Source organism: Mobula hypostoma, chromosome 11, assembly GCF_963921235.1.
Source record: "Mobula hypostoma chromosome 11, sMobHyp1.1, whole genome shotgun sequence".
Taxonomy (NCBI): domain Eukaryota; kingdom Metazoa; phylum Chordata; class Chondrichthyes; order Myliobatiformes; family Myliobatidae; genus Mobula; species Mobula hypostoma.
Genome location: NC_086107.1, coordinates 88,320,471 through 88,347,705, shown reverse-complemented (window position 1 = coordinate 88,347,705; position 27,235 = coordinate 88,320,471). Strand labels below are relative to the sequence as shown.

At 43.9% G+C, this 27,235-nt stretch overlaps 1 protein-coding gene and 1 pseudogene across 2 annotated transcripts; one reads left to right on the top strand and one right to left on the bottom strand.

Moving 5' to 3' along the window:
• The window catches only part of LOC134353496 (guanylate-binding protein 1-like), a 192,695-nt pseudogene that overhangs the window by 97,439 nt on the left and 68,021 nt on the right, over window positions 1-27,235 (bottom strand).
• On the top strand, window positions 244-27,235 carry LOC134353923 (guanylate-binding protein 1-like). Of its 2 annotated transcripts, XM_063062465.1 has the most exons (11): window positions 269-355; window positions 2,089-2,409; window positions 9,368-9,579; window positions 10,083-10,210; window positions 12,088-12,197; window positions 14,225-14,412; window positions 15,045-15,290; window positions 17,019-17,299; window positions 18,614-18,826; window positions 20,574-20,676; window positions 24,167-27,235. In XM_063062465.1, the coding sequence occupies exons 3-11, from the start codon at window positions 9,408-9,410 to the stop codon at window positions 24,514-24,516; spliced, it is 1,791 nt and encodes a 596-aa protein (XP_062918535.1). In that variant the 5' UTR covers window positions 269-355; window positions 2,089-2,409; window positions 9,368-9,407; the 3' UTR covers window positions 24,517-27,235. The 2 variants fall into 2 exon arrangements, with proteins under 2 accessions (XP_062918534.1, XP_062918535.1); XM_063062464.1 differs by lacking the exon at window positions 2,089-2,409 and having other exon boundaries at window positions 244-355.

Genomic DNA, 27,235 nt, shown 5'->3' with positions numbered 1-27,235 from the left:
CAGGAACAGCAAGCGAAATCAAGAAGAGCCGCCCAAAATGGCCGTCCTTTGCGTCACCTGTAAGGCGACCAAACACAAGTTATAAAAGTAGCCGTGTCCAAAATTTAAATCTGAACAAATGAAAAAAACAGAAAGAACAAATCAAACGCTACAACCAAACTTTCTTCTTACACTCTCACACTCTCACCAATCAGCGCCCGCAGTGGCTACACCAATAACAGCACAAGACGGAAGTGCCCTTAAAAAAATTATCAACCCTAAATTTCCCTTTCAGTTGACTCTTGACGCTAGGTTCCAACGGAGAGATGCAGTCGATAAGAGTGCGCGCTGTATCGATATTCGCCAAGATATCCAGGTGAGAGAAGCACGAAAAATTCTCTTATTGATAATCTAAGTCAGTGTTTCCTAACCTTTTTTTTTAGCCTAACACCCCCGTAAAGCACTTTCATGCTTGCCAACGCCCCTATTAGGCATTATATACTTTCCGGGGCCCCATAGTGTAAAACCATGCTTAACATAAGAAAAATTATTCTGCTGTTTTTGTCTTTAAACCGAGTTTACATGGTACCTTTGCAACACGCTGGAACTACCTGTGCGTTGTACAGCAACTTCAATATCAATGTGATCCTTGAGCTTGATGGCTTTTAGCAAGATTTGAAATATCTGGTTCAATTTGTGACAGCAAAAGCCTTAAGTCCCGACGCGTAGTAATGTCCATATTTGTTTTATGAGTATGCGATTCACTGTACGGAGTCTCTTTCAACAATGTAGGAGGACGGAAATGCAATGGAGAGCTGTTTGACTCTTCTCCAAAGACCAGGAAACTTCCTTTCACAGTGCAGCCACAAACCACACAAAAAAAATTTTTGAAAAGTTTTTTTTGCTTCTTTGTCATTCCGAATTTCCATAATTTCTTCTTGCAAGCTCTCTTCCTGTTATTCCATCTTGCCAGGAAATGGGTTAATTACCCAATCGAATTTTCAGATGGTTCAAATCCTTGAATCAATTCTGAAAATCCTTCTTCAGTGACTGCAGGTGAAAGCAGTAATATTGCAAGTCACCGCCTGTAGAGGGAGTGCCACACTTTCCATTCAGGGAAACTGAGAACATCTCCTCCCAATGTTTTGCCGATATTATTTCCTGCTTTCCAATAAAAGTGGACACTGCATTTTTTGGCCGGATTCAATGTTTTGCATCTACATTTCCTGTTTGAAAAAGTAGCTGGCTGAGATTTTGGCCTGCGAGATGTTGACGATGAATTACACAATGGTTTGCAAAGAGACTTGGAATTTCATTTTTTTCATAAATGCCACTAAACCAGCTTGACGACCTGTCAAATGTGGTGCTCCGTCTGTTGCACAAGAATTCATGTTCCCAATCGAAATACTTTTATCCTCGATATACATTTTATACATTGCTTCTCCGTTGATATTTGTTTTCAACTTCTTATAAAAGAGATTCTCTTCATAAACTTTTCCATCCTTGATAAACCATGCATATGCCTCATTGTCTCGCACAGTTGACTCATCCAGTCGTATCCCAAATTCTGTGTTTGTAGCTCTGTTCATAGTTGATACTCAATATCTTCACTCATTTTATCAATACGACAAGCTACAGTTCTTACTCAGAGGAATTGATTTTAAAATACTCGTATTCATTTTGCGAACAGTTGGGAACACTTCTGATACAACAAGCATTATTAATCTTTTACCAATTGTATGAGATTGTTCACACATTGGAAGTATTAGTAGAAGCAATGAGACCGCGATCAAGGTTTTTATAAGCTTTCTTGGAATTGACTGGAGTGTACAACGCTTTTGAAATGCTTTTTTTTTCCACCTTCGGGAACTGAGTAATCCCATAAGTAGCCTTTTCAGGGTGTCTTTTACGGAAGTGTTCCTGCAATCTTGATGGTTTCATGGCTTTATTAGAAGTACAGTATTACAAATTACAAACATGAGGTTTTGCTGATCTGACGGGAACGGACTATAACCGTACTCCAGGTATGTAGTACGGCGGGAGGCGAGAGAGCAGAGTGCCGAGCGTGCGCAGCATTCCGATGAAAATCATATCGTTTTCGTTAAATAGGGGCGGTGGACAATTCTGATTTGATGGAGACAGACGTGATTACACAGGAACATCTGGAGAAACTTCTGGAACGCTCGTTCGCTGCTGTTGTTACTGCACGGTCGGGAATCTTCCGGAGGGAAGGCCTCAAAATCCTCGGCTTTGCCTGCTGTTGGCGACCGAGATTGAGGTCGAATCGTTCGGACATAGATTTTCCTGTCCCTCACAGTCAAATATTTCACAGTCTTGCTTGAAATATCTAACTTCTACACAGTCGTAACAGAAAGTACCGGTCGCTCTTTTGCTAAAACACCCTTTTCAGCAGCATTGCAGGTCCTACAGGTGGGTTGGGTTTCTCAACAGTTTAGCTGAAACATTATCCAGTCAGCTCAGCTCAAAAGGTTTTCACCTCATTCCTCAAAGGCTCTATCTCTGTGGCATCAGGGGTCACTTTAGCAGCAGAAACTATCACTGAAGACATTACCTAGCCTTCGGAAATATTCCGCTTCTCTGTTATTTTTTCCGGCTAACTTCTCTGAGTAAGTCAGTAAAAGATGGAGCAGGGTGCATCTTGAGGGTCATTCGAATACGTAGAACAATCATGCCACGTGACAGCACTGCCTTCACAGCTTCGTCCACCCTCTAACAATTTTCTCTCAGACAGTTGAATGCCCGCTTTGTGACTCAAGCAGCGCAGCCAAAGCCTAATATTAGTCTTCCCCATCGGGTATAGGCTTAACTCCAGAGAACATTCTCAGCCTATGATAACTTCACACATCAGACAACTCCTTTCCCTCACTTCACAGAAATGAAAACAACTTCGCTTTAAAGTCTTCACGCTCAGCCTCTTTCTGCCCTTTTCCAGAGATATCAACTGTCTATGGCCCCGCCTCTCCAGGTGTCCCTAAGCACGGCTTCAGTCAAGTCACTGGTAATCCGGATGAACAGAACATCCGTACCAGCAGCTTGGTCAAAATACCGTTCAATCAGTGTAACTTTCCCCAACACAGAACTCAGCACGCTAAGTAGCAGTTCATTGGGAATTCAAATATCGACCCTGCTCAGAACAAAAGCATTGCTTCTGGATATCTTCTTTGAATTGCTCCAAACCTTCAGCCCCACGGCATCGATTATAAAGTACCTTAATTAGGACACACCTCTCTTTCCACAAACACTAGTTTAAACACTACCTCAGCACACAAATAAACCACTTATTGAATCCTTATATTGCATTCAAGCATTCACACAGTATCAGAATCCCAGAAGAGCCCCCAAAAATGTAACCCTCTCATGAGGTCTCGAATATGAACTTACTCAATAGAAAATTAGAAGGGCTCATTACAGTTCATCCCGTGCAATCTGCACAATAACGATGGTGCTCATTTCCAGAGAAGTCAGGGGTATTACCTTACTCACACACTAAAGCCAAAACACTATCACTAACAGGACACAGTACTTTTGCAGAAAACGGCTTAAATAAAAATACCTCACAGCATAGCCCTAGAAATATTAACCAGTGCATTACAATTGAATAGATTAGGACTGTATTCTTTAGAACATAGAAGATTGAGAGAAGATTCAAAAGAGGTTTACAAAATCTGCAAGGCCTCTTCCACTACGGTTAGGTGGGACGACAACCTGAGAACATGGCTTAAGGGTAGAAGGTGAGTTTTCAGGGGAGCACAAGGGGAAGCTGCTACACTCAGAGGGTCGTGAGAGTTTGAAATGAGCTACTAGCACAAACGGTGCATGCGAGCTTGATTTCAACATTTAAGAGAAGTTTGGATTGGTACATTGATGGTAGAGATATGGAGTGCTATAGTCATGGCGTATTTGAGAGGAGTAGGCAGTTATAATGTTTTCTGCATGTTTTCTGACTGTATTTCTCTATGACTCTATAATTGGAAATGTTTCAAACAGCAATTCAGTATATATTTAGCAGCGATTGGAGCCAGAGGGGCGGAGGAAAAATTGAGTGTGTCTATCTTTCTACACATAGTTGGTAAATATATTTTGGACATCTACAACAGGTTTCAAATTGATAAGACAAACTTTAAATTGGACACTCTGATGACAAAATGTGTGGAGTATTTTTTCCCAAGTAAAGAAAGTCATGTTTGTGAGATGCATTTTCTTCTGCTATGAAAAGAAACAAAGTATTAGCCTTGACCAATACTTAGCTGAATTTCAGACACTGAGTTAGTCCTGTGAGTTTGGAGAATTGAGAGACTCACCAGTCAAAGACAAAATAGTTTGTGGAATCCCAGATAATGGGCTCAGAGAAAGCTTGCTCCATGTAAAAGATTTGATGCTAGAAAAGGTCAGAGTAGAAAATAGAGGGGGAAGGTGGTGTGGATTTGTTCACCAGAAGGAGAAATCGATACTCATGCCATCAGGATGGAGGACACCAAGATGGAATTTAAGGATTTGCTCCTCCAACCTGAGAGCAGGTCATGGATGGATATGTCAGAATGGGAATTGGAATTGGAACTTAAATGTTTGGCCACCGGAAAGCACTACATTTGGCGGATGGTGAGGGTGCTCAATGAAGTTATCCCCAAATTTACACCAGGTCACACCAACTGAGAGGTGTCCACATCAGGAGCAGTGGACACAATAGACAAACCCAGCAGATTCATAGCTGATGTATTATCTCATCTGGAAGGATTGTTTGCAACCCTGAATGGAAGTGAGGGCAGAGGTGTATGGGCATGTATAGTACTGAGGTCACTTGCAGGGAAAAAATGCATTGAGAGAATTGCTGGGGAGGGACGAATAGACAAGGGAATCATAGAGGGAGTGATCCCTGCAGAAAGTGAAGGGGAGAAGGTAAAGTTATTTTTAGTGGTAGGATCCCTTTAAAAATAGCAGAGGTTGTGGTGGATAATGTGTTGGATACTCAGGCTGATGGGGTGGTAGGCAAGGACGAGAGGAATTCTATCACCATTAGGGAGGTGGGAAGATGGGATGAGCATGGATGAATGAGAAATGGAGATGCAGGTGAGGGCAGCATCAATAATAAAGGGAGGGAAACTCCAATCTTAAAAGAACGAGGGCAACCCTGATGTCCTGTAATGGAAAACTACATCCTGGGAACTGATGAGGCAGAGGCAAAGAAAATGAGAAAAGGGAATAGAATTTTTACAGTAAGTATTTTTAAAAGAGGTATAGAACATAAAAGAGTTCTGCACAGGAACAGGCTCTTCAGCTGACAATGGTGTGATGAACCAACTAAAAAGCAAATCACAAATACCCAAACACTAATCTGTCCTACCTACACCATGTCTATATCCCTCTATCTTCTGTCCATCCACGTCCTTATCTAAACATCTCTTAAAGATCTGTAATGTATTTGCCTCTCCCACCATACCATGAATCCACCACACTCAGTAACAAACTTGATCACCACATATCCTTTGAACTTGCACCCTCTCACGTTCAATGCATGCACTGGTTTTTCAACCCTGTGAAACAGATACTCCCTGTCTATGTTATATATGCCTCTCATATTCTCATAAACCTCTGTCAGAACTGCTCTCAGCCTCCGCTGCTCCAGAGAAAACAACCCAAGATTATCCAGCCCCTCCTGATAGCACATACCCTCCAAACAGGCAGTATCCTGGTAAACCTCTTCTGCACCCTCTCCAAAGTCTCAACATCCTTGTGATAGTGGGGTAACCAGAACTTAATGCAATACAGTACTCCAGATATGGCCTCATCAGTCTTATGAAGTTGAAACATAACCTCTTGACGTTTGAACTCAGTGTTTTGACATATTAAACAGGCATTCAATAAACCTTTTTAAGCACCATATTGATCTGTGTAGCCACTTTCATGGAGTTATGAACTCAGATCCCAAGGTCTCCCTGCTCAGCAATACTGTTAAGGATCTTGCCCTTAACAGTAAACTATCTCCTTGCATTTATCCAGTCAAGGTTCAACACCTCACATTTATCTGGGTTAAACTCCATCTCTGCCCATATCTGCAACTGATCTATGCTGTACTGCATAGATCTTTGTCAGTCTGCTACACTATCCACAACTCCACCAATGTTGGTATCATCTGAAAATTTACTGACCACCTAACTACATTTTAATCCAGGTCATTTACTGTATACATATATATATCACAAACAGCAGAGATCCCAACACAGACCCCTGTGGAACACCACTAAATACAGATCTTCAGCTCGAGTAAGTCCCTTCAACCGTTGCCCTCTGTCTCTAATGTGCAAGCCAGTTCTGAATCCATACGGCCAATTCACTGTAGAGCCCATGCATCTTAATCTTCTGGATTAGCCTCATGAGGGACTTTGTCAAGTGCCTTACTCAAATCCATGAAGACAACAGGCACTACCCTCCCCTCATCAATCTCTCTTGTCACCTTTAGTAAAATGCAACCTGCACGGCACAAAGTCATGCCTGGCTCTCTCTAACAAGAGAAAATCTGCAGATGCTGGAAATTCAAACACACAGAAAATGATAGAGGAACTCAGCAGGTCAAGCAGCATCTATGGAAAAAAAGTATGGTCGACGTTTCAGGCCAAGACCCTTCAGCAGGACTGGAAAAGAAAATGAAGAGCAGATTTAAATTGTGGGGGAGGGGATAGTGAAACACAAAGGATAACCAGGACGGGGAGGGATAAAGTAAATAGCCAGGAAGTTGATTGACAAAAGAGATACTGGGCTGAAAAAGAGAAGTCTGATAGGAGAGGATAGAGGGCATGGAAGAAAGAAAAGGATGGAAGAGCATCAGAGAGAGGCAATGGGCAGGCAAGGAGATAAAGAGAGAGAGGAAAAGGGAGATGGGGACTGGTGAAGGAGGGGGAAAGATGACGTCAAGAGCTTAGTGTAAGAGGCAAAAGGCAATGGAATAAAGAAAAAGGGGGGGAGGAGCACCAAGCAGAGGCAATGGGTGGGCAAGGAGACAAGGTGTGGGAAAGAGACGGGGAAGGGAAATGGTAAAGGTGGGATGCATTGCTGGAAGTTTGAGAAATCAATGTTCCTGACATCAAGTTTGAGGCTACCCAAAAGGAATATGAGGTATTGTTCCTCCAACCTAAGTGTGGCCTCATCATGACAGAGGTGGAGGCCATGGATGGACATATCGGAATCGGAATGGGAAGTTGAATTAAAATGGGTGGCTACTGAGAGATCCCACTTTTTCTGGTGGACAGAGTGCACGTGTTTGCCCAAATATTTTGCACATCTACATCGGGTCTTACCAATATAGAAGACACCACACTGTTTTGCTGAGCATTTACACTCCATCCGCCAGAAGATGTGGGATCTCCCAGTGGCCACTCATTTAATTCCACTTCCTATTCCCATTCCTATACGTCAATTCATGGCCTCCTCAACTGTCACATTGAAGCCAGTCTCAGGTTGGAGAAACAACACATTATATTCCATCTGGGCAGCCTTCAACTTGATGGTATGAACATTAATTTCTCAAACTTCTGTTAATGCCCCTACACCCCAGCCCTCTCCTTCACCAGTCTCCATCTCCTTTTCCCTCTCTCACCTTCCCTGACCACCACCTCCCTCTGGTGCTCCTTCACCCTTTTCTTTCTTCCATGGCCTTCTATCCTCCGAGCTGCTGAAAAAGTATTGTTGAGAACATATATAAGGTATAGGTTGACAGTTTCTCTCCAGAGATGGAGACAGACAGAACAAGAAAGTGGAGGGAGTCAGCAAAAATGGAAGACGTGAATTTAAGCGCAGCATGGAAGTTAAAGGCGAAATTGATAAAATTGATGAGCTCAGCATGGGTGCACGAAGCAGCACCAACACAGTCAGCAAAGTCACAGAGGAAGATTTAGGGAGTAAAACTGGGCAAGGTATCGAACATAAACTGTTCTACAGAACCGACAAAGAGGCAGGCATAGCTTGGGTCCATGTGAGTGTCCATAGCTACCCCTTGGGTTCAGAGAAAGTAGGCATTCAAAGTTCAAAGTAAACGTATTATCAGTGTACATAGATATCACCAGATACAACCCTAAGATTATTTTCCTGTGGGCATACTTGGGTAATCAAAAATTTTTAGCAAGCTGGCCTTCATCATCTCGAAGTGGGTGGTTACATTATATTCGTACAAAGCATTAGTGTGGTCACATGGAGTGCTGTAAACATCAGGAACTGAAGGAGCTGAAGGAAATAATTTCAAGGTGAGGACCAGTTCTCTCAGACAGAGGAGGGAGATGGTGGAGGAGAATTGGTTGATTCTTTTGTCAAGAAAGATGCAGATGGCGTTCAGGCCTTCCTGATGGGGGCTAGACGATTATTGACAGTCTCCAGCTCGACCATGCCTGGGCCTGGCAGCCACTCCGGCCGAACTTGGATCCTGCCGACTGGAGTATGAGAGTTTCTGCAGAGTGGTGAGGAGTTCCTGAAGCACGTTGTCAGGTCTGCCTACAGTTGTTCCCTGGTAGGCCAGTGTGGTTTGCAGACATTTGTATTCTGCTGTGTTCGTGATGGCTCAATCGTGCTGTAACGAGAGACATACAGATGGTGGTTAATCCAAGTGCAGAGAAAGGTCCAGAATTAATTAAGAGTCAAAATAAACAAGATGATACAAACAAAATCCAAAGACAAAATCGCAAAGAGTAGTACTAGGAATTGAACTCTTATGATTGAGCACAGAGTGCTCAGCACGAGGCCTTTAAGTATAGATTTTCCATGAAGGAATGTGTCGGCAATAATTGACAGTCTGAGTCTCTAAGGGACAGTGGCAGATAACCATACTCTGGGGATTGGAATGCTGGATCTTGGATGCCTGCCACTGTTCTGTCTGGACCATGACAATATCACAACAGATCCCTTGGAGTGAGTAACAGAAGGGTACTTTCGGGTGTTATGTTATCCAACAATAGACTCCCAGAATTGAGCTGCAGGCTGAAACATAATCCAGGGGTTTGGAGGTTTCTATGTTAAAAATAAACAGATCACTGGGAGTGCTTTAGAGGCTTGCATCTGGTGCAGGGATCTTGGGAAGTTATGTATATGTTGAATAACAGATTCCCAAGAGTGAATTTTTGGTCATAATCTATTCCAGGTGTTCAGAGGGAGTATATGTAAAATAACAGATCAGCAGTAATGTTGTAGAGGCTGGAATAATATCCATAGCATCGGGGATTGGTATATACCGCAGGTAACAGATCTCATTGAGTAAATTGCAGTTTGGGATCTTCTCCAGGGGCTCAGGATTGAGATGCAGGTGTTTCAATGATGTACTCTGTGTTTGTCTGTTCCATTTACTGTCATTCAATCAGTGTTTGATTCCCTTGCTCTGACTTTATAGCTATATCTGGGCAGGACAGTCAGATGGTAACCAACAGAAGATGGAGAAACCCTTGCAGCTGGTTTATAACAAGGACGGGAAGCTTCACCTGAACCCAGAGGCTCTGAAGGTCCTGCAGTCCATCGAGGATCCAATGGTTGTTGTGTCTGTGGTTGGTGCTGCTCGTACAGGGAAGTCCTACCTCATGAACTGTCTCGCAGGAAACAAGAAGGGTAAGGGCAGTGGCTGTAAACTTCCACCTCTCAGCTTTCACCTCTGTTTACTATCTGCTTGCATAACTTATCCCGAGACCTGGGACACACAGAGCACACTTGCATTGTGAAGCTGTCAGTAGTGGGAGATGTACTGGAGATGTCACGTTGGTGTTCCCATCATGATTTTGGACAATGAATCCAGAGAGATCTGAGGAACTTAAACTGCATTTTTGCTTCATATCTTGGATGCAGAGAGCACACTGGTCTCGTTAATGGAGACTAGAGTCTCTTGCTGCAAAACCATCTGTGTTGACCATCAATTGTCCATTTTCAGAAATTCTACAACAATCTCATTTTATTCTTCCCATATTTCCAACGATTCCTCCCAAGCCCTATCTCTCACTCACAAACTAGGGATAGGGTACTCACAACCTACATGTCTTTGGGCTATGGTGGTGATTGATTCACGTATGTTCTTGCAAAGTTTACCTCTGTCTCTCTCTATCTCTCTCCCTCTGCAGGATTCTCAGTGGATTCAACCGTCCAGGCTCACACCAAAGGAATCTGGATGTGGTGTCGATCTCTCCCTCAGAGACCCAATGAGGTCCTCCTGTTGTTGGACACCGAGGGTCTGGGAGATCCTGAGAAGGTCAGTCCCTCCATCACATCTATCTCTCTCCTCAGAATAGTGGTTTCATTACCCAATGGGTAACCCACAGGCAGAGGAATGATCCACAGACCAGAGTTCAAATCCCACCACAGGCAATGGGGACGCTTAAGTTCTCTTTACAATCTAGATTTAAAGTAAAACTTAATTAATTAACTAACATTGTCATCTCATGTTCATGCTGAGTCTCAGAGAGGAAATCTGCTGTATTTTCCATTGGAACTGTATGTGGTCCAAGACCATTAGCCACTCCAAGTTTCCTGTCCCACTGATACCAATTCCCATCCCCATCCTCCCAAATGAAAAGGATGTTAAGGTACCATGACAGTGTGCTCTCCCCCAGCGCTGTGTTGGTGAGCACTGGCTGAGACTCAGTTTGTAAGGCTTCCCTAGGCCATACACCTGACACTGGTGGCAATGACTGGAAGGAAGCTATGGAGGGAAGCTTCACCCAGAGTTAGAGTTAAAAGTACACTTGGACTAAGATGTTAACTGTTCTGTGCTATCACCAGTGGCATCATCAGTTGATCTGCCACCTGTCTTCAGGAGTTTCAGCCCGCTTATGATCAAAACTCCCTCGAGGTGGTGGGCCAGCAGTGCTAAAGCACTACCTCCCACTGGTGAGCTTAAAAACTTGGCATCTGCCTCTATCAGAATTGTTGGTCACTTCCATCCAACAGATAGTCTGCTCTTCAGGTGTCTATGCAACTACTGAAGGGTTTGCAAGATATGTATACACTGTCTGACTGTCTGCCCCTCTGGACATACTTGGTCCACACTCATACTGATCCTTTCTCTGCTGCCTCAGCTACAGCCCTGCTGGTTGACTTTATCTCTCTTCTAATGAAACCAAGGTCACGCAGCCACTTCTGGAAAGTGAACACAATAAACCCATGGCAGCCTACTTCATATGGATAGCATGAGACCTTCCACCCTCTGTCTCTGTACTCTGATCTTGATTCTGCATATTTGGTTAACTTGCGCTCACGGGCTTCATCGATGTTGTCTTCCCAGGGGACTGTGAGTTCACCAATAACCACTTCTCTACTGGTGTCAGACCATACAGTTACATCTGGACGCAACGTGGTGAAAGCTATTTGCTCCGGGAAACTGCCTTTCCCATCCAGGTCGGCCTTGACACACCAATCATTGGCTGAAGAAAGTATGCTTGATCGTGAGCCTGCGCTGTACACCCTTGACTTGGAGCCTTCTTTCACAAATGATATGCGATGTTCTGTGCAGCATGGGGCATGAGATAAGTTGTGCTGCAGTACTCTCTGCTCAACCGCTTCTGTCACAACTTTGAGAACATTGTTATGTCTCCAAGTGTACATGCCAATGGAAAGATTGACTCTGCATGCACTCAAAATATGTTGAAGTGTTCCCTTCTCGCCACAAGCTGCACACCTGTCTGTCTTATCTTCATACCAGGTGCTGAGGTTGGCAGGTGTTGGGAACAGATCGTACGCTGCTCTGCACAGAAAAGAAATTGCGGAGCGGTTCCATCTGCCACAGAACATTCCAAGATAGATGTCGTTGTTCAACACTTTCCCACCAGGTCCAAGCCCCTTGTTTGGCCAGGCCAGCTGTTTTAGCTAACCTCTTCTCCTCTTCTACCTCTCGTACTTCCTGTGTTACAAGCTCACGGCACTCTTTACCTATTAAGACGACCACCACTTGTGCGTTGTCCACCCAAGTCCTTGGCAGCCTAGCTGGATAGCCCCAACCATCTCCTTGTGCTTCAATCTAGACCCAGCTAAACACTGAGCAAGAAATGTCGTCCAGAAATGGGATGCTTATCTATTAGATTGATCTCTGAGCAAGAGCTCTCACTAACTGCTCATTTGTTCTACCTGCAGGGAGACAGCCACAATGATCATTCCATCTATTCATTGGCTATCCTTCTGAGCAGCATCTTCATTTACAATGGTAAAAGTCAAATAGACCAGCAAGCCCTGCAAGACCTACAGTATCCTTCACTGGTGTCTCCCAGTCCTTTTTCGGGGTGATATCTGTAGAGTGACCAGTGTCTCTCGGTTCCTCTCTCTTGGGAATATCTGCTCAGTGACTGACGTCTCTCAGTCCAATCACTTAGACAGAGATTTTACACTGACCAGTTAACCTCAGCCCCTGTCTCTCTCAGTAGGATATCTGTGCGCAGACTTATATTTCTCTATCCCTTTCTTTTGACGTATATCTGTACACTGATCACCGTCTCTCAATCATAGTGTCATTAAGTTGTACAACAGGGAAAGCATCCCTTCAGCCATACTCATCCATGCCGACAGAAAAGCATTCTTAAGCTGATCCTATTTTCCAGCACTTTCCCATATTCGTCTGAATTCCCCTCATCTTCAGACCTGTTCACATACTTCATAAGTGTGTCTAATGTACGTGCCTCACTCACTTCCTCTGCTGGCTGGTTCAATATAATCACCACCCTTTATGTATATAAAAAAAATCTCAGGTTCTTATTAATCATTTCACTCTAACCATAATAATATATCCTGTAGTTTTCTTTTCCCCTACCATGCAAACAAACACCACTGACCCTATCAATGCCCTTCATAATTTTGTTTTTACAGCTGTGAGATCACCCCTCAATCTTCTATGACCCAAAGAATAAAGGCCAAGTTGTCTAACCTCTCTGTTCTAGCAACATCCTTCCCAATGTTTCTTAGCCCCCCTTCTGGTTCAATCTCATCTTTGCTACAACTGCATGACTGCATGATAGTTCTCCAAGTGTTTTCCCACATTCGTCTGAATTCTCATCATCTTCAGGTCTGTTCACATACTTCGTAAGTGTATGTAATGTACATGCTTCACCCACTTCCTCTACTGGTTGATTCAATATAATCACCACCCTTTATGTATTAAAAAAAGACATCTCAGCTTCTTATTAATCATTCCACTCTAACCCTAAAATTCTGTAGTTTTCATTTCCCCAACCTTGCAAAAAAAGAACATTAACCCTATCGATGCCCATCATGATTTTGTTTTTACAGCTATGAGATCACCGCTCAATCTTCTATGCTCAAAAGAATAAAGGCCAAGGTGTCTAAACTCTCAGTTCCATGACTCCTGGCAACATCCTTCTGAATGTTTCTCTGCCATCTTTCTGCTTTAATCACATCTTTGCTACAGCTGCATGTCTGGAACTGTACATAGTTCTCCAAGTGTGACCACACTATTGCTTTATACAAGTGTAGGGTAACCACCCACTTCAAACTTAGTGCACTAACTGATGAAGGCCAGTATGATAAAAACTTTATTCACATCCCTGTTCTCTCTATTTGTGACTTCCCTTTAAGAGAACCACCTCCTTCACTCCAAGGTCCTTCTGTTGTGCAAAAGTATCCAGACCCCTTGCATTCCATGCAAAACTACTACAGTGATTAGTCCTTCCAAAGTGTAACTCTGTGTACTTATCTGAATTCCTTTTGACATTACTAAGCCCAGCTGCCCAGATGACCAAGATCTCACTGCAATTGATGGTACCCCGCTTCATTGTCTGCTGTGGCAGTGAAATAATGCTTGAGAACTGTGCCCATCTCCAGCAGTTCCACATATACATTTCCATCCTGGGCTTTCAGGGGCCCAATTCGCCCCATGTTACTCTTCTTTCACCTCATGCTCCCTTCTGCCCTCCAAATTTCCATCCTGAGTTTACTCTGGCATCATCTCTATCTAATGATTCACTTGATCCCACCTGCCTGTTTCTGAATCAAGACATCTCCTCTTTACACGACCACAGTTACAATAATCCTTGACATTCAGGGTTCTCAAACACCAACACCTTTGCCTTTTACTCATCATGGCCCTCTCTCTTGGGTACATATTTCCACAATGACTGGTGTCTCTTCGACACACTCTGTCTGTACACTGACCAGTGTCTCTCAGTGCCTCTCTCTAAGGGGCAGATCTGAACAGTGACTGACAATCCTCACAATTTTCCTGCCAACCCTTTTATTCCTTTATCCTTGATGTTGCTCCCAGTTTTGTGACTGAACTCTCCAAGCGGATCCAGATGAAGTCCCAGCCCGATGGCTCTGACAGTTGGGACTTTGTCCGTTTCTTCCCTGAATTTATCTGGGTGATCCGTGATTTGACACTGGATTTGAACATCGATGGAAAACCTGTGACTCCGAATGAGTACCTGGAGCACAGTCTGAAACTGAAGAACAGTGAGTATGTGGCAGTGCCATTCTCTGAGGAGATAGGGTGAACTTGGAAAGGGGCCAGAGAAGGGAGGGAGCAGGGTTGAATTCAGTGTGTGAGGGAATGGTGGTGGAACCTTTGAGAATCTGTGCACACACACTCCAGGGTCTCCCGGCTCATTCACATCTCTCATTCCCCACATACTCTGCATTCCCCTGCCCTGTTCACATTCACATTCACATTACCTCACAATTCCCTGCAACAACTTGATACCAGCGTACAGCGTCCTCTGGTTTGCTGGTGTAAATGCACCACTCCCACCCAGCTGACACCTCCTTCCCATCAGAGTTTCATCCAATTGGCGTGCGCACACACACACACCTCAATCAGGATGACCCTCAACTATACTGTATGACACCAATGTCACATCATTCCCCTCCATGACAAGTCACCCATGACCCAACTACAATGTACTTGATGCCCCTCCCACACATCCTGTCCCTCACCATCACATCTTGCAAACTGCCTCCCCTCTGTTTCCTTCCTGTCCTTCCCCTATTCCTCCCCACAGCCCTGTGGGTAACAGTCACCATGTTGGGAATGGGAGAACAGACTTAGTAAGGGTGACTCCTGCCTGATTCCTGGTTCTTTTTTACAGGTGAGCTCAGTGAGCAGGACAAGAAATACAATGAACTCCGCAGGTGTATCCGTAATAATTTTCCCTCACGTTCTGGTTTTGCATTTCCCATTCCCATAAACTGGAAGTATCTCAGCCAACTTCAGGAATTGGAGGACGAGGATCTGGATGAGGATTTCATCGGCAATCGGAAGAAACTCGTCAAATACATTCACACCCACACGAAAGTCAAGAGAGTTCTTGGGGGTCAGCTGGTCACGGGCAGGAGTGAGTAACTGGGCAAAACCTCTCCACCTCTTTTCAGTATAAAACACTAACCGGGCATGAGAAAATCAGCAGACGCTGGAAATCCAAAAAAAACACACACAAAATGCTGGGGGAGCTCAGCTGGCCAGGCAACATCTATGGAAAAGAGTAAACAGTCGACATTTCATACCACGACTATTCATCAGGACTGGAAGGAAGGAAAAAAAAAATCAGAATGAGAAGGTGGGGAGAAGGGTGAAAAGTATAAGGTGGCAGGTGATATGTGAAACTGGGAGGTGGTGAAGAAAGAAGCTGGGAATTTGATTCGTGAAAGAGATACAATGCTGGAGATGGGGGAATCTGATAGGAGAGGACAGAAGAACATGGAAGAAGGGAAAGGGGGAGGAGCACCAGAGGGAGGTGAAGGGCAGGTAAGAAGAGAAGGTGTGAGAGTGAAACAAGAATGGGTAATGGTGAAGAAGGTGAGGTTGATAAATGACCAGATATTTAAGAAATCGACCTTCATGCCATTAGGCTGAGCACCTTCTCTCTGTCCACCACAAAACGCAATATTTCCTGGTGCCCCCCCCCCGCCCCATTTCATTTCTACTTTCAATTGCGGTTCCAACATGTCACCGTGGCCTCGTCTACTGCTACGATGAGGCCACGTTCAGGTTGGAGGAGCAGCACCAACCATCTGAGTAGCCTCCAACCTGATCGCATGGACATCGATTGGATGTGTGTATAACGGAGGTGAATGGAAAGCAGGTTGGATCCAATTGGAGTTACACATACAAAGTTAGATGTCCAGCATCTGCATATTTTCATTTGTTTGTGATTTGATTTCTACTCTGCAAAGTCTCTTCCATGGATGCCTACCCTGAAGAAATTTAAATCTTCCTTTCGACGGGAGTTCAGTGACACCCTCTCTCACTGCTCCCCTCTGTGATCCCTGCTGCTGTCCAACACTTTGAATGCATTCTTACCCGGACATACTCACAACGTGTTTCTCTTTCCTCTCCCCCCAACTTTTAAACCTACTCTGTAGCTTTTTTTTTCTACAGTCATGCAGAATTTTTTTTCTGCCAGAAATGTCAACTATACTGTTTTCCATAGATATAGCCTGGCCTGCTAAGTTCCTCCAGCATTTTGGTGTGTGTTGCTCAGATTTCTAGCATCTGCAGATTTTCTCTTGTTTGTGATGGGATCCAATTGGAAGTGTGTATATTGGAATTAAATGGGAAGCAGTAGGGATGATTGTAATTGTGTTAAATGGAAGTGAAAGAGAAGGGGTTGGGATCCCATTGGCAGTGAGTATACTGGAAACTTATGGGAAGAAGTTGGGATCCCATTGTAAGTGAGTACGATGGAAATGAATGTGAATAGGTAGAGATCCGATTGGGAATACAGATAATGGGAATGAGTGGGATGGTGTGGGATACCAGCATGAGTGTAGAGGGCAAAAATGAAGGGAAGAGATCAAGTCCACTGCGAGTGAATGGGAAGGTGTATGGATCCATTGGGAATATAAACTGTGGTATTGAATGGGAAGGGTTGGGAACATGGACTGTGGGATTGAATGGGAAAGGGGTGGAGTCCCATTGAGAGGATGAATGATGGGAGAATTGGAGGGGGTGTGATCCCATTGGAAGTGAATGAGAATGGGTTGGATACATTGGGATAGGGAGAGTGGGAATTGAGGTGGTGATCAGATCCCTAGGCACTGACCTCCAGAAACATCCCACACAGGATTTGTTGAATTGACCAAGGCATACGTGGAAATGATGGCAGATGGGAACGTACCGTGTGTAGAGGGCAGTGTCGCCAAATTAGTGGAGGTGGAAAGCCAGGCAGCTTTTGATGAAGCCTTGAAATTCTATGAAGATGAAATGAAAAAAATCTCAGAATCTGACGACCTTACTATGAACAAGCTCATGGAGTATCACAATATGAAGAGCAGAGAGGCATTCAATATCTTCCACAAAAAATCTATGAACAACAACAGTGGCAAATACATCCAACAGCTGGAGGTGAGCTTCTAATGTTCAATGATTACCAACCATCTCAAGTGTACAAGAGACCTGGACTCAACCCATACAGACATAGACTGAGAGACAGAGAGCATAGATATCATCCTGAAAGTGAGGGACTGAGAGACACCAGATAGTATAGTTCCCTCCCTGAGTGACAGTGGCAGCGAGACACCGGTTTGTATACAGGTTACTCCCAATCAGTGTACATATCTCTCCCTAAGAGAGAGAGCGACTCAGTAATATAGTTAGTGCACAGACCTCTCACTGAGAGACACTGGTCAGTGTACGGATCCTTCCCCGAGAGAGAGCAACTCAGAGATTTAGTTGATGTGCAGATATACCACTGAGAAAGTGGGAGTGCTAGACACTGGTCAGTGTACTGTTATGCGTCCATAGTTTCGATTCCATGGATGTCAGGTGATATTAGCTTCGTTTACTAAGTGTGATGTATCTATAGTCTTGTTTTGCTGGAAGCTTGTAGTTTCAATTCCTGGGGGTGTCATGTGGTTTACTAGGAATCCATGACTTTGTTTTTGTGAGAGTCATGTGATGATTTATCCCCGACGGTATAAAAAGAGACACAGTTGTTTGTTAAGGGTTCGCTCGTTAGGGAGTCGCTCATCAGGCAATTGCAGTCGTTCATTAAGGAGTCAACGGGAAGACAGACAGTGAAGGCTGCAGACTTTGAACAAACCCAAAGGACTGGGTTAGCTGGTAGCACTCTGTGCATTTCGAATGTGACTGACATTTCGTATAAACCATACGTGGATTGTGGCACACAATTTTGGTTAACCCCTGCATGGTCTCGGGTGTTGTGTGGTGACTATTTTGGGGAAAGGGACATTCCCTGTCAGTTAATCTGTGAAATATCACTCTTCTTGGACTCTTTGGAAAAGGTACTTTGCAGCTGCAATGATAGTAACTGTTTCTTCATCTCTGCGGGATCGCCTCTCCGCTGTATTGTGAACCTCCAAGATCGTCTCTTTATTGCATTGTGAAGAAACAATTCTCTCCTCTCACTTATTTCCTGAATCACTTGGACTTTCTAAACTGCCACTCTAAGACTGTGCTTGAGTAAGACTTTGTTAAGAATCATTTCTAAGTTTGACTCTTTGAACTATAGACGCATAATGCCATTAACTCCTGTTTAAGTTCGTCGTTTGTTTAATTTTCTACATTTCTGCATAAATGTTAATAAATTTCATTGTTTATCAATAATTCCCTGACTCAGTTCTACATCTATTGTTGCTGGTCCGTGACAGTACAATACTTTGTTTCCTAGCTTACTGTACATCTTTCCTTCACTCCCAGGAGACAATAAGTTCTATTTACAATTCTCTCATGGCCAAGATCAAGAAAATGTCACAAGAGGAATGTGAGACACATCTACAAAAAGTAATGTCATCAATAAAAGCAAACCTGACATCTGGACATTACCAGAGACCTGGTGGTTTCCAAGAGCTTAAGAAGGATCTTGATAAGGCCATCAAGGAGTATGAAGAAAAGACTAAGAATGAAATGGAGGTGTGTTCAATATTTACAGCAAGGCACTTACTTTTCAATTCTCATGGCTTTTCATTCCTCTGCCTTATATGAATTCAGAAAACTCCCTCAGATGCCTCCTCCCTTTCACCCAAAAAAAAATGAATTTGTTTTCCACTCTCTGTACATCTGAAATGAGTTTAACTGGGTAGATTAGGTTAGTGATCGGGAAACCAGTTGTGGTAGCCTGTGGGAAGAGTTTCAGTGGATAGGATTTGTCAGTGATGGGGTTAGAGCCTTTGGGACTGTGGGAGGAGATTCAGTGAGTGGAGAGTCAGTAATGGGAGAGAGTACCCATGGGCTGTGAGAATTATCTTTTAACACTGGTTTTCAAAGCCTTCCAATTTCTCCCTTAAAAAATCTTAACTGTGCTTCAGTGGAGAGAGTTCCAAAAGCCAATCCTGTGTTGAGGGAAAAATGTTGGTCTCATATCTCTGTTAATCAACCTACCTGATTATCTACCTCAGCTTTGCGATTCATGACCAACTCCCATACGTTTACCATCCAGTCCATGTACTGATTCTGGGTTTTCCCACAGAAGTGTCTAGTCCCAGCCTGTCCTACATACTCTAATAGTGTAATCTGTCCTTCCTGGTATCAGTCCAGGAACCCAGCTGTGAACTGCTTCTGGTGTGTTAGTGTTAAAGGAGACCTATACTGACAATACTCCAGATATAATCTCACCAAAACCTGATACAACTAAAGTATTAGCCTTCCACATTTGTTACACACTCAATCTCTCCCACCTGCTTGCACACAAACATCTTGCAAATCTTACACTAGGGCATCCAGATCCCTCTACATCTCAGAACTTCACAACCTCACCCATTTGGCTGATACGCTTCTATTTATGGTTCTGCCATAATCGATATTTTGTATTATCCCATATTGTGCTCGACTTGCATCATCCTTGTCCATTCACAGAAAATATCTCTCTACATCACCTCTGTGTCTGATTCTTTCAATTTATCCTTGTGTCAATTGGGAAAAAATTTACTTTCATCCACGGCCACAATATAAAACAAATTTGAGGAAGGACATCCTTGCTATTGAGGGAGTGCAGCGTAGGTTCACAAGGTTAATTCCCGGGATGGCGGGACTGTCATATGTCAAAAGATTGGAGTGACTGGGCTTGTATACTCTGGAACTTAGAAGGTTGAGAGGGGATCTTATTGAAGCATATAAGATTATAAGGGATTGGATACGCTGGAGGCAGGAAGCATGTTCCCGCTGAGGGGTGAGTCCAGAATCGGAGGCCACAGTTTAAGAATAAGGGGTAGGCCATTTAGAATGGAGTTGAGGAAAAACTTTTTGACCCAGAGAGTGGTGGATATATGGAATGCTCTGCCCCAGAAAGCTGTGGAGGCCAAGTCTCTGGATGCTTTCAAGAAAGAGATGGATAGAGCTCTTAAAGATAGTGGAATCAAAGGTTATGGGGATAAAGCAGGAACTGGATACTGATTGTGGATGATCAGCCATGATCACAGTGAATGGCGGTGCTGGCTCGAAGGGCCAAATGGCCTACTCCTGCACCTATTGTCTATTGTCTATAAATTGCACATAGTTGTGGTTTTACCAATATCCAGTAGATTGGTGAGAGGAGTTTCCTAATTCTGTATCAATCCACAGCACTAGATGTTTGAAGGTGAGAGCTCATCTCTGGTCTCTTGTGGACTGGTGTGGTGGGAGAGATTTGGACGTGAATGATTGCATCTTCTCTTCTCTGTAGGGGTGGGCTGTCCTAACCCATTTCCTGGCAGAGGAAAAACACAAACTAGACCATGTAAAGGAGATGGACAGCAAGCTGACAGAGGAAGAAAAGCGTGTCTCTGGTGAGAAAATAAACAAAATGCTGAAAATATTCAGGTCAAGGTGCATCTGTAGATTTTTAATTAACTTTTTGAGTCTGAAAACTGAAAATGTGAGACAATTCTGCAGGGTACCTCACTTCAGTGTTTATCAGGAACATGGTGAAATCAGGGAGGGGTGTGTTTATGTTCTTGGACATGTTCATATTATGAAGAGGTTGGTGTTGGGTCTTTCCAAGAACAAACAGAGTGGGGTGCCGAAGAAGAGGAGGTAGATTTGAGGCAGGAGTAGGGATTATCAGTGAGGAGTGGGGAGTCTTTGTTGAAGAGATACAGGTGCAGAGACAACAGAAGGGCTTGGCATATGATGCCATTGGAACTCGAGCATAAATACCAGTACATTAACCCTTTATTGTACATTGTTCATTTATGCTTGAAATATATATAAGTCGTTGCCTTATACTGTACTGCTGCCACACAACAACAAATTAACACAATATGTTGGTGATAATAAACCTGATTCTGAATTCTGAACTCATTGAGGTGTAAGCACTTGGAGGAGAAGGGAAAGCCCTGGCTGAGGTCAGAATTCTCCACTTCAGAGAGAGGAAGACCAGACAGAGTATTGAAGACATGGCAGGAGGTGGAGCTGGGGTCAGGGGTGGGTAGAGGGTCAGAAGGATTGTAGGAAGTAGGGAGGCAAAAAGCGGAGGGCTCAGAGGGTTGAAGGGGTTGTGGGATAATGGGAGGCATGAGATACCAAGAGTGAGTGGGAAAATTTGGTGGAAGATGAGGAGCAATATGACCCAATGGTGGTATGAAATAATATTACAATGGCAGAGGCAATAAACAGAAATATCCGTTACATGTTAGAATAGATCAGCAGGTGTAATGGGGACTTGCTCATTGAGTGGACAGATCAAATTGGTCAAGGCAATCTTAAGGAGGATTTCATGGCTGTCCAAAACAATGTGATACTGAACCTACAAGGGAATGTGCTATCTATTTCTCATCCTGGGTAATGAGAGAGACTACCGATCTTGTAGTTAGATATCATCTTGGAAAGGGTGATCAGAGTAAAATTGAATTTCTCATACAAATGGAGAGTGCAATAGTTTGATCCAAAATCCGGTGTATTATACCAAAACAATGGGATGAGAGAGGAATTGGATAGTGTAGACTAGAAACACAGGCTACATGGTGGGACAGTGGCTGCAGGAGTGAGACCCCAGTATTTGCACTGATCGTGGTCATATGTGATGGGAATGGAAAAATGCCGTGGGATACCAACCCCTCTTGTGGGCAGAGAAAGGTGCTCCAGTGGTTGGGGGACTTCCCAGTGTTGTTGCTGGGACAGTGAACTCAGTAACAAGAAGGACGCAGACTATAAATGTTGTATTTTACGTTCAGGTTCCAGTGTAGTCCAAGAGCTGCCTATTTCTTAACAAGTAATATTTTCCCTGGACTTGTTTACCAGGCTTCAGGGATTGTGTGAAGGGTTGAGATGAGGATACTAGCTCCTCTCTACCTCGGGACATGGCTCTGGATGGACTTCCAGACCCAGAAACAGTAAGGCCATCATTCAATCTGATACCTGATGTGGAGAGGGTCTATCCCAGTGGCCACCAACTGGCCTACATTCCCCTGAGGTGTCTGAAGATTCCTCCACGACTGATCCTGGGGTTAGGATTGTCTTGGAGATGGAACAAGATGGGGGTTTGGGAGATCAGTGGTAGAGAGAGGAATGTATGTGTCAGCTATAAGTGGCTTCTGCCTGGAGGGGGACAGGTAGTTGTGTAGTTGTGGGGGACTAGCGTCCATTGGCAGTGAGAAGATGGACTGCTGTGGGTCCTGTACAATGATTCCTCTCATCCTACTCCCTGCAAAAAGACACCACTGGCTGTTGACTTCTCAGTTGGAAATGGCACAGTTCATGATGTGCCTCTGTACACCTGGTTCTGTGCTTTTCTTCAATACACCTGATGCTGTGCTCGGACCACCACCTGTTGTGGGCAGAGCTCATTTTATCACACATGTGGGCAGGGTCCACTTACTGGCACTTTAACAACTAACACTTTAACAGGCTGGAGGACAGCCCATTTCTAAGATTTGCTCTGACTGTTGTGAGAGATGTAGAGGGGAGCAGGGGAGTTTCCCCTCTCCAAGGTTCATGGGCAAAACTCACATTTGTCTCTTTATCAGGAGTATATTTGGGCCCAACCAAGGAGCGGTGATTTGAGAAAGAGGACAAAGATGAGAACTTAAATATGTTGTTGTTGATTGCTTATATATTTCTAAAGAGTAATCTGAGAAATATCTAAAAGATTACTTTCCGGAAAAAAAAACAGGTTGATCAGAGATGTCCTTCTTTAAAGAATGGGAATTCCCACCTTCCACTATTGATGCTGACCTCACTCGCATCTCTTCCACTTCACAAACATCTGCATTTACCCCATCTTCTCACACCCTTCATAGTGATAAATTCCTCTTGTCCTTACCTACCACCCCATGATCCCCCAACACATCATCCTCCACAACTTCCATCATCTCCAAAGGGGTCTGACCACTAAATATATCTTTACCTCCCACACTCCAGTTTCTGCAGGGATTCCCTTATCCATAAGTCCCCACCATCCCCTCCCAAATAAACACCCTCCGGCACTTATCCCTGCAAGCAGCCTAAGTGTTCATCTACCAATACGCCTCCTCCATTATCTCCATTCAGGGCCGCATTCAGACCTTCCAGGTGAGATACTTCACCTGCTGGGGTTGTCTATTTTGTCTGTTGTTCCCAATACGGTCTCCGCTATATTGATGAGACCCATTGTAAATTGGGGGGGACCGTTTTGTCAGGCACCTACACACCGTCTGCCACAAGCGGGACTTACTGGTAGCCAAACATTTTAATTCCGATTCCCATTCAAACATGTTGGTCCGTGGCCTCCTCTTGTGCCAAGAAGAGACCATCCTCAGGGTGGAGGAACAACACCTTATATTCCATCTGGGAATCCTCTATATTGATGCCATGAGTATTGATTTCTCCTGGTAAACAAGTTCCCAACACTCCCTCCTCTGTTTCCCACTCTGACCTTTTACTTCTTCTTGACTGTATTACTACCCCCTGAGTTCCCTCCTCCATCCCTTTCTCCTATAGTCCACTGTCCTCTCCTATCAGATTGCTTTCTCTCCTGTCCTTGATCTTCTTCACCTACCTGGATTCACCTATTACCTTCTAGCTCATATCTTCCCCCTCCCCCAACTTTTTTATTCTGGCATCTTTCCCCTTTCCTCCTCAATCTTGAAATAGGGATACAGCTGAAGCATTGATTGTCTATTCATTTCCATAGATGCTGCCTGACCTGTTGAGTTCCTCCAGCATATTATGTATGTTGTCTTACATTGAACAGTGAGTGAAGCTCCCTCTCCATGTTCTGTCTCACAAACCTAGGGGAAGTGACCCCTTCACCACTCTCTGCATGGACTAACCAAATCATTCTCTGCTCTTTTTTGTCAGATTTGGAAAAGAAGCTCTCACAGATGAAACAGGAGATGGAGAAAAAGGAGCAGGAGAGAAAGGCGGCTGAGGAACGCAGGGCTAAGGAGATCATAGAGCAGATCAAGAAAAAATTTGAGGAGGGTAAAAAGTACAGTGTGGATGAGCTGAAGGAAGCCATGGAGCATATGAGGAGTGAGATGGAGAAATACGAAGTCGAGGGCAGGAAGGAGGATGCAAGAAGGGCTCAGCAGATGTACGAGCACCTGAAGAAGTTATATGAGAAGGCAAGAAATTGGAGTTTCAGTGATTACATGGGAGTTCTGTATGACTACCTCAAAGAAATACTGAAAAAGATATCTGCATTATAACACCATAAGACCACAAGAAATAGGAGCAGAATTAGGCTATTTGGCCCATTAAGTCTGCTCCACCATTTCACCATGGCTGATCAATTTTTTCCTCTCAGACCTATTCTCCTGCCTTCTCCCCATATTACTTCATGCCCTGACCAATCAATCTCTGCCTTAAATTTACATACAGACTTGCCCTGCACAGTAGCCTGTTGTAATGTATTCCATCGATTCACCATTCTTCGGCTGAAGAACCTCCTCATCATCTTCATTCTAAAAGGATGCACCTCTATTTCAAGGCTGTTTCCTCTTGTCTTCGACTCTCCGACCAGAAACATCCTCTCCATCAAGGCCTTTCACCATTCAATAGATTTCAATGAGGTTACCCCTCATTCTTCTTAAATCCAATGAATACAGGCCCAGAGCCATCAAATGCTCTTCATATGACAAGTTGATCAAACATGGAATCATTTTCGTGAACCTCCTTTAAACCCTTTCCAATTTCAGCACATTGCTTCTAAGATAAACGGGCTAAAATTGCTCTCAATACTCCAAATGAGGCCTCACCAGTGCTTTATAAAGTCTCAATATTACATCCTTGCTTTTATATTCTAGTCCTTTTGAAACGAATGCTAACATTTGCACTTCCCTTCCTCAGCACGGACTCAACATGCAAATTAACCTTGAAGGAATCCTGTACAAGCACTGCCAAGTCCACGTGCCTCAGTTAGTTGTATTTTCTCTCCAATTAGAAACTAGCCAACCCTTTCATTTCTTCTACTAAAGTAGAAGCGATACACTTCCCCACACTGTGTTCCATCTGCCACTTCTTTGCCCTTCTTTGTCCATTCTCCTAATCTGTCCATGTTCTTCTGTAGCTTCTCTACTACCTCAAAACTACCTGCCCCTTCACCTCTGTTCATATTATCTACAATCATCCCTTTATTTCCACTCTTTACTCCCTGCCAATCAGCCACTGCTCTATTGAGGCTAGACTCTTTCCTGTAATACCATGGTCTCACAGCTTGTTCAGCAGCCTCATGTGTGGCACCTTGTGAAAGGCCTTATGAAAAATCCAAATTATGGTGTCTATCCTTAGCAATGAAGTAGTAAAAAAATAGGTGTACATTTAGAAATGTGTCCACAGCACCTATCCTGTGATATCCCTGAAAGGTTCTAACCCACCCACCCCACCCCGCCACCACCGCAGTCTGATCAATGAACTGGACCTCACTCCACACATTCTACATCCAATCCCCAGCCTGATATTGGGTTGCACACACTGGAACATTTAAAGCAGGGTCAAGAATTTCATCCTACTTTATGCACAGATTCCAGCTGATGAATTTCAGAAACCCAGAGATGTGAATGAGATCATTTCCCCACGACCTTGTGCAATATGCCCCCCTCACTAAATCCCCCTCCCACAGCCCACAGACACTCTTCCCCCATCACCAACTTTCCCCACCCATCAAATCCCTTACCATGGTCCATAGACACTCACTCCATCACTGACTGTCCTCACCCATTGATCCCCTATCCACAGCCCATGGGCACTCTCCCACCATCCACTGAACACACTCCCACAGCTCATAGACACCTTGTTCAATTACCAACCTCTCCCCCACCCCAACCTCACACACTATATCTCCTCCTGGATACTCCCACCCACCAAGTAGGGTCGTGGACATTTCTTCAGGAGGTATTGGACTCCGGAATTACCACTGCCAAAATATATCCTGAGGAGCATTTTCTGCATTCCCGCATCAAGGTTCCAGACTGTATCCAGTTTTTGGTAGCTAATTATAGAGATACAGTACATGCCCAATTCTTATCCATACAAGTATGTATTTCTTTAATCCTCTCATACCCGTCCAATACTGTCCCACAATTACCTGAAATATCTGTTCTTTAATTATAAGGGGGTCTGTTTATACTGAGGCAACTCATCAATCTCACCCTGGCACAGAACGTCTACTCCCACAACCTCCTTTTCTCCTGGTTCAGCAGTCAGCTCTATTCAATTCTGACCATGTTGAGAATGTGGCATTCTGCACTATGTTCTGTGGATTACTCTCTCTCAGCAGTAGAGTTTCCTCTCAGAGCCTGATGGGGAACTTGTCATCTTCCACCATCAATCCACGATCAGTCTGATTACTGGATCACACTAATTATCCAAGCATAAATCCAAACACCAGCAATGAAAAATTGGAAGCTGAAGTGCGAGATGTACATTCAGCAAAGAAACGCGAGACTGCAAGTGCTGGAATCTGGATCAAGAAACAGGAAGATGGAGGGATCTTCAGTGCAGAGCAGCATCTGTTGGTGGGGGTGGGGGTAAAGGAATTGTTGACGCTGGGTCAAGATCATGTATTAGAACTGATAGAGGTGTCCTCAGCACATGGTCTTGACCCAAAATTTCAACAATCCCTTTCCTACCGCTGATGCTGTTTGATCCAGAGTTCATCCAGCAGGTTATTGCTTTATATAGTTTTAGTTAGTAGATTTGTTAAGTAACATAGATGCTACATTTAACCATAATATAACTTAATGACAAATCAGTAATCTTTCCAATTAGCCAAATCAATGTAACTGCAATAATAAGAATCAGGATATTTATGTGTGGATGAACTTAGATATTGGATCCTCATCCCACCACATGGAAGTGTAGATTTAAATACTAGCAGTTTGTATATGCTAGTAAATCTGTGAAACTTTAATAAAAGTCTGGTGTGAA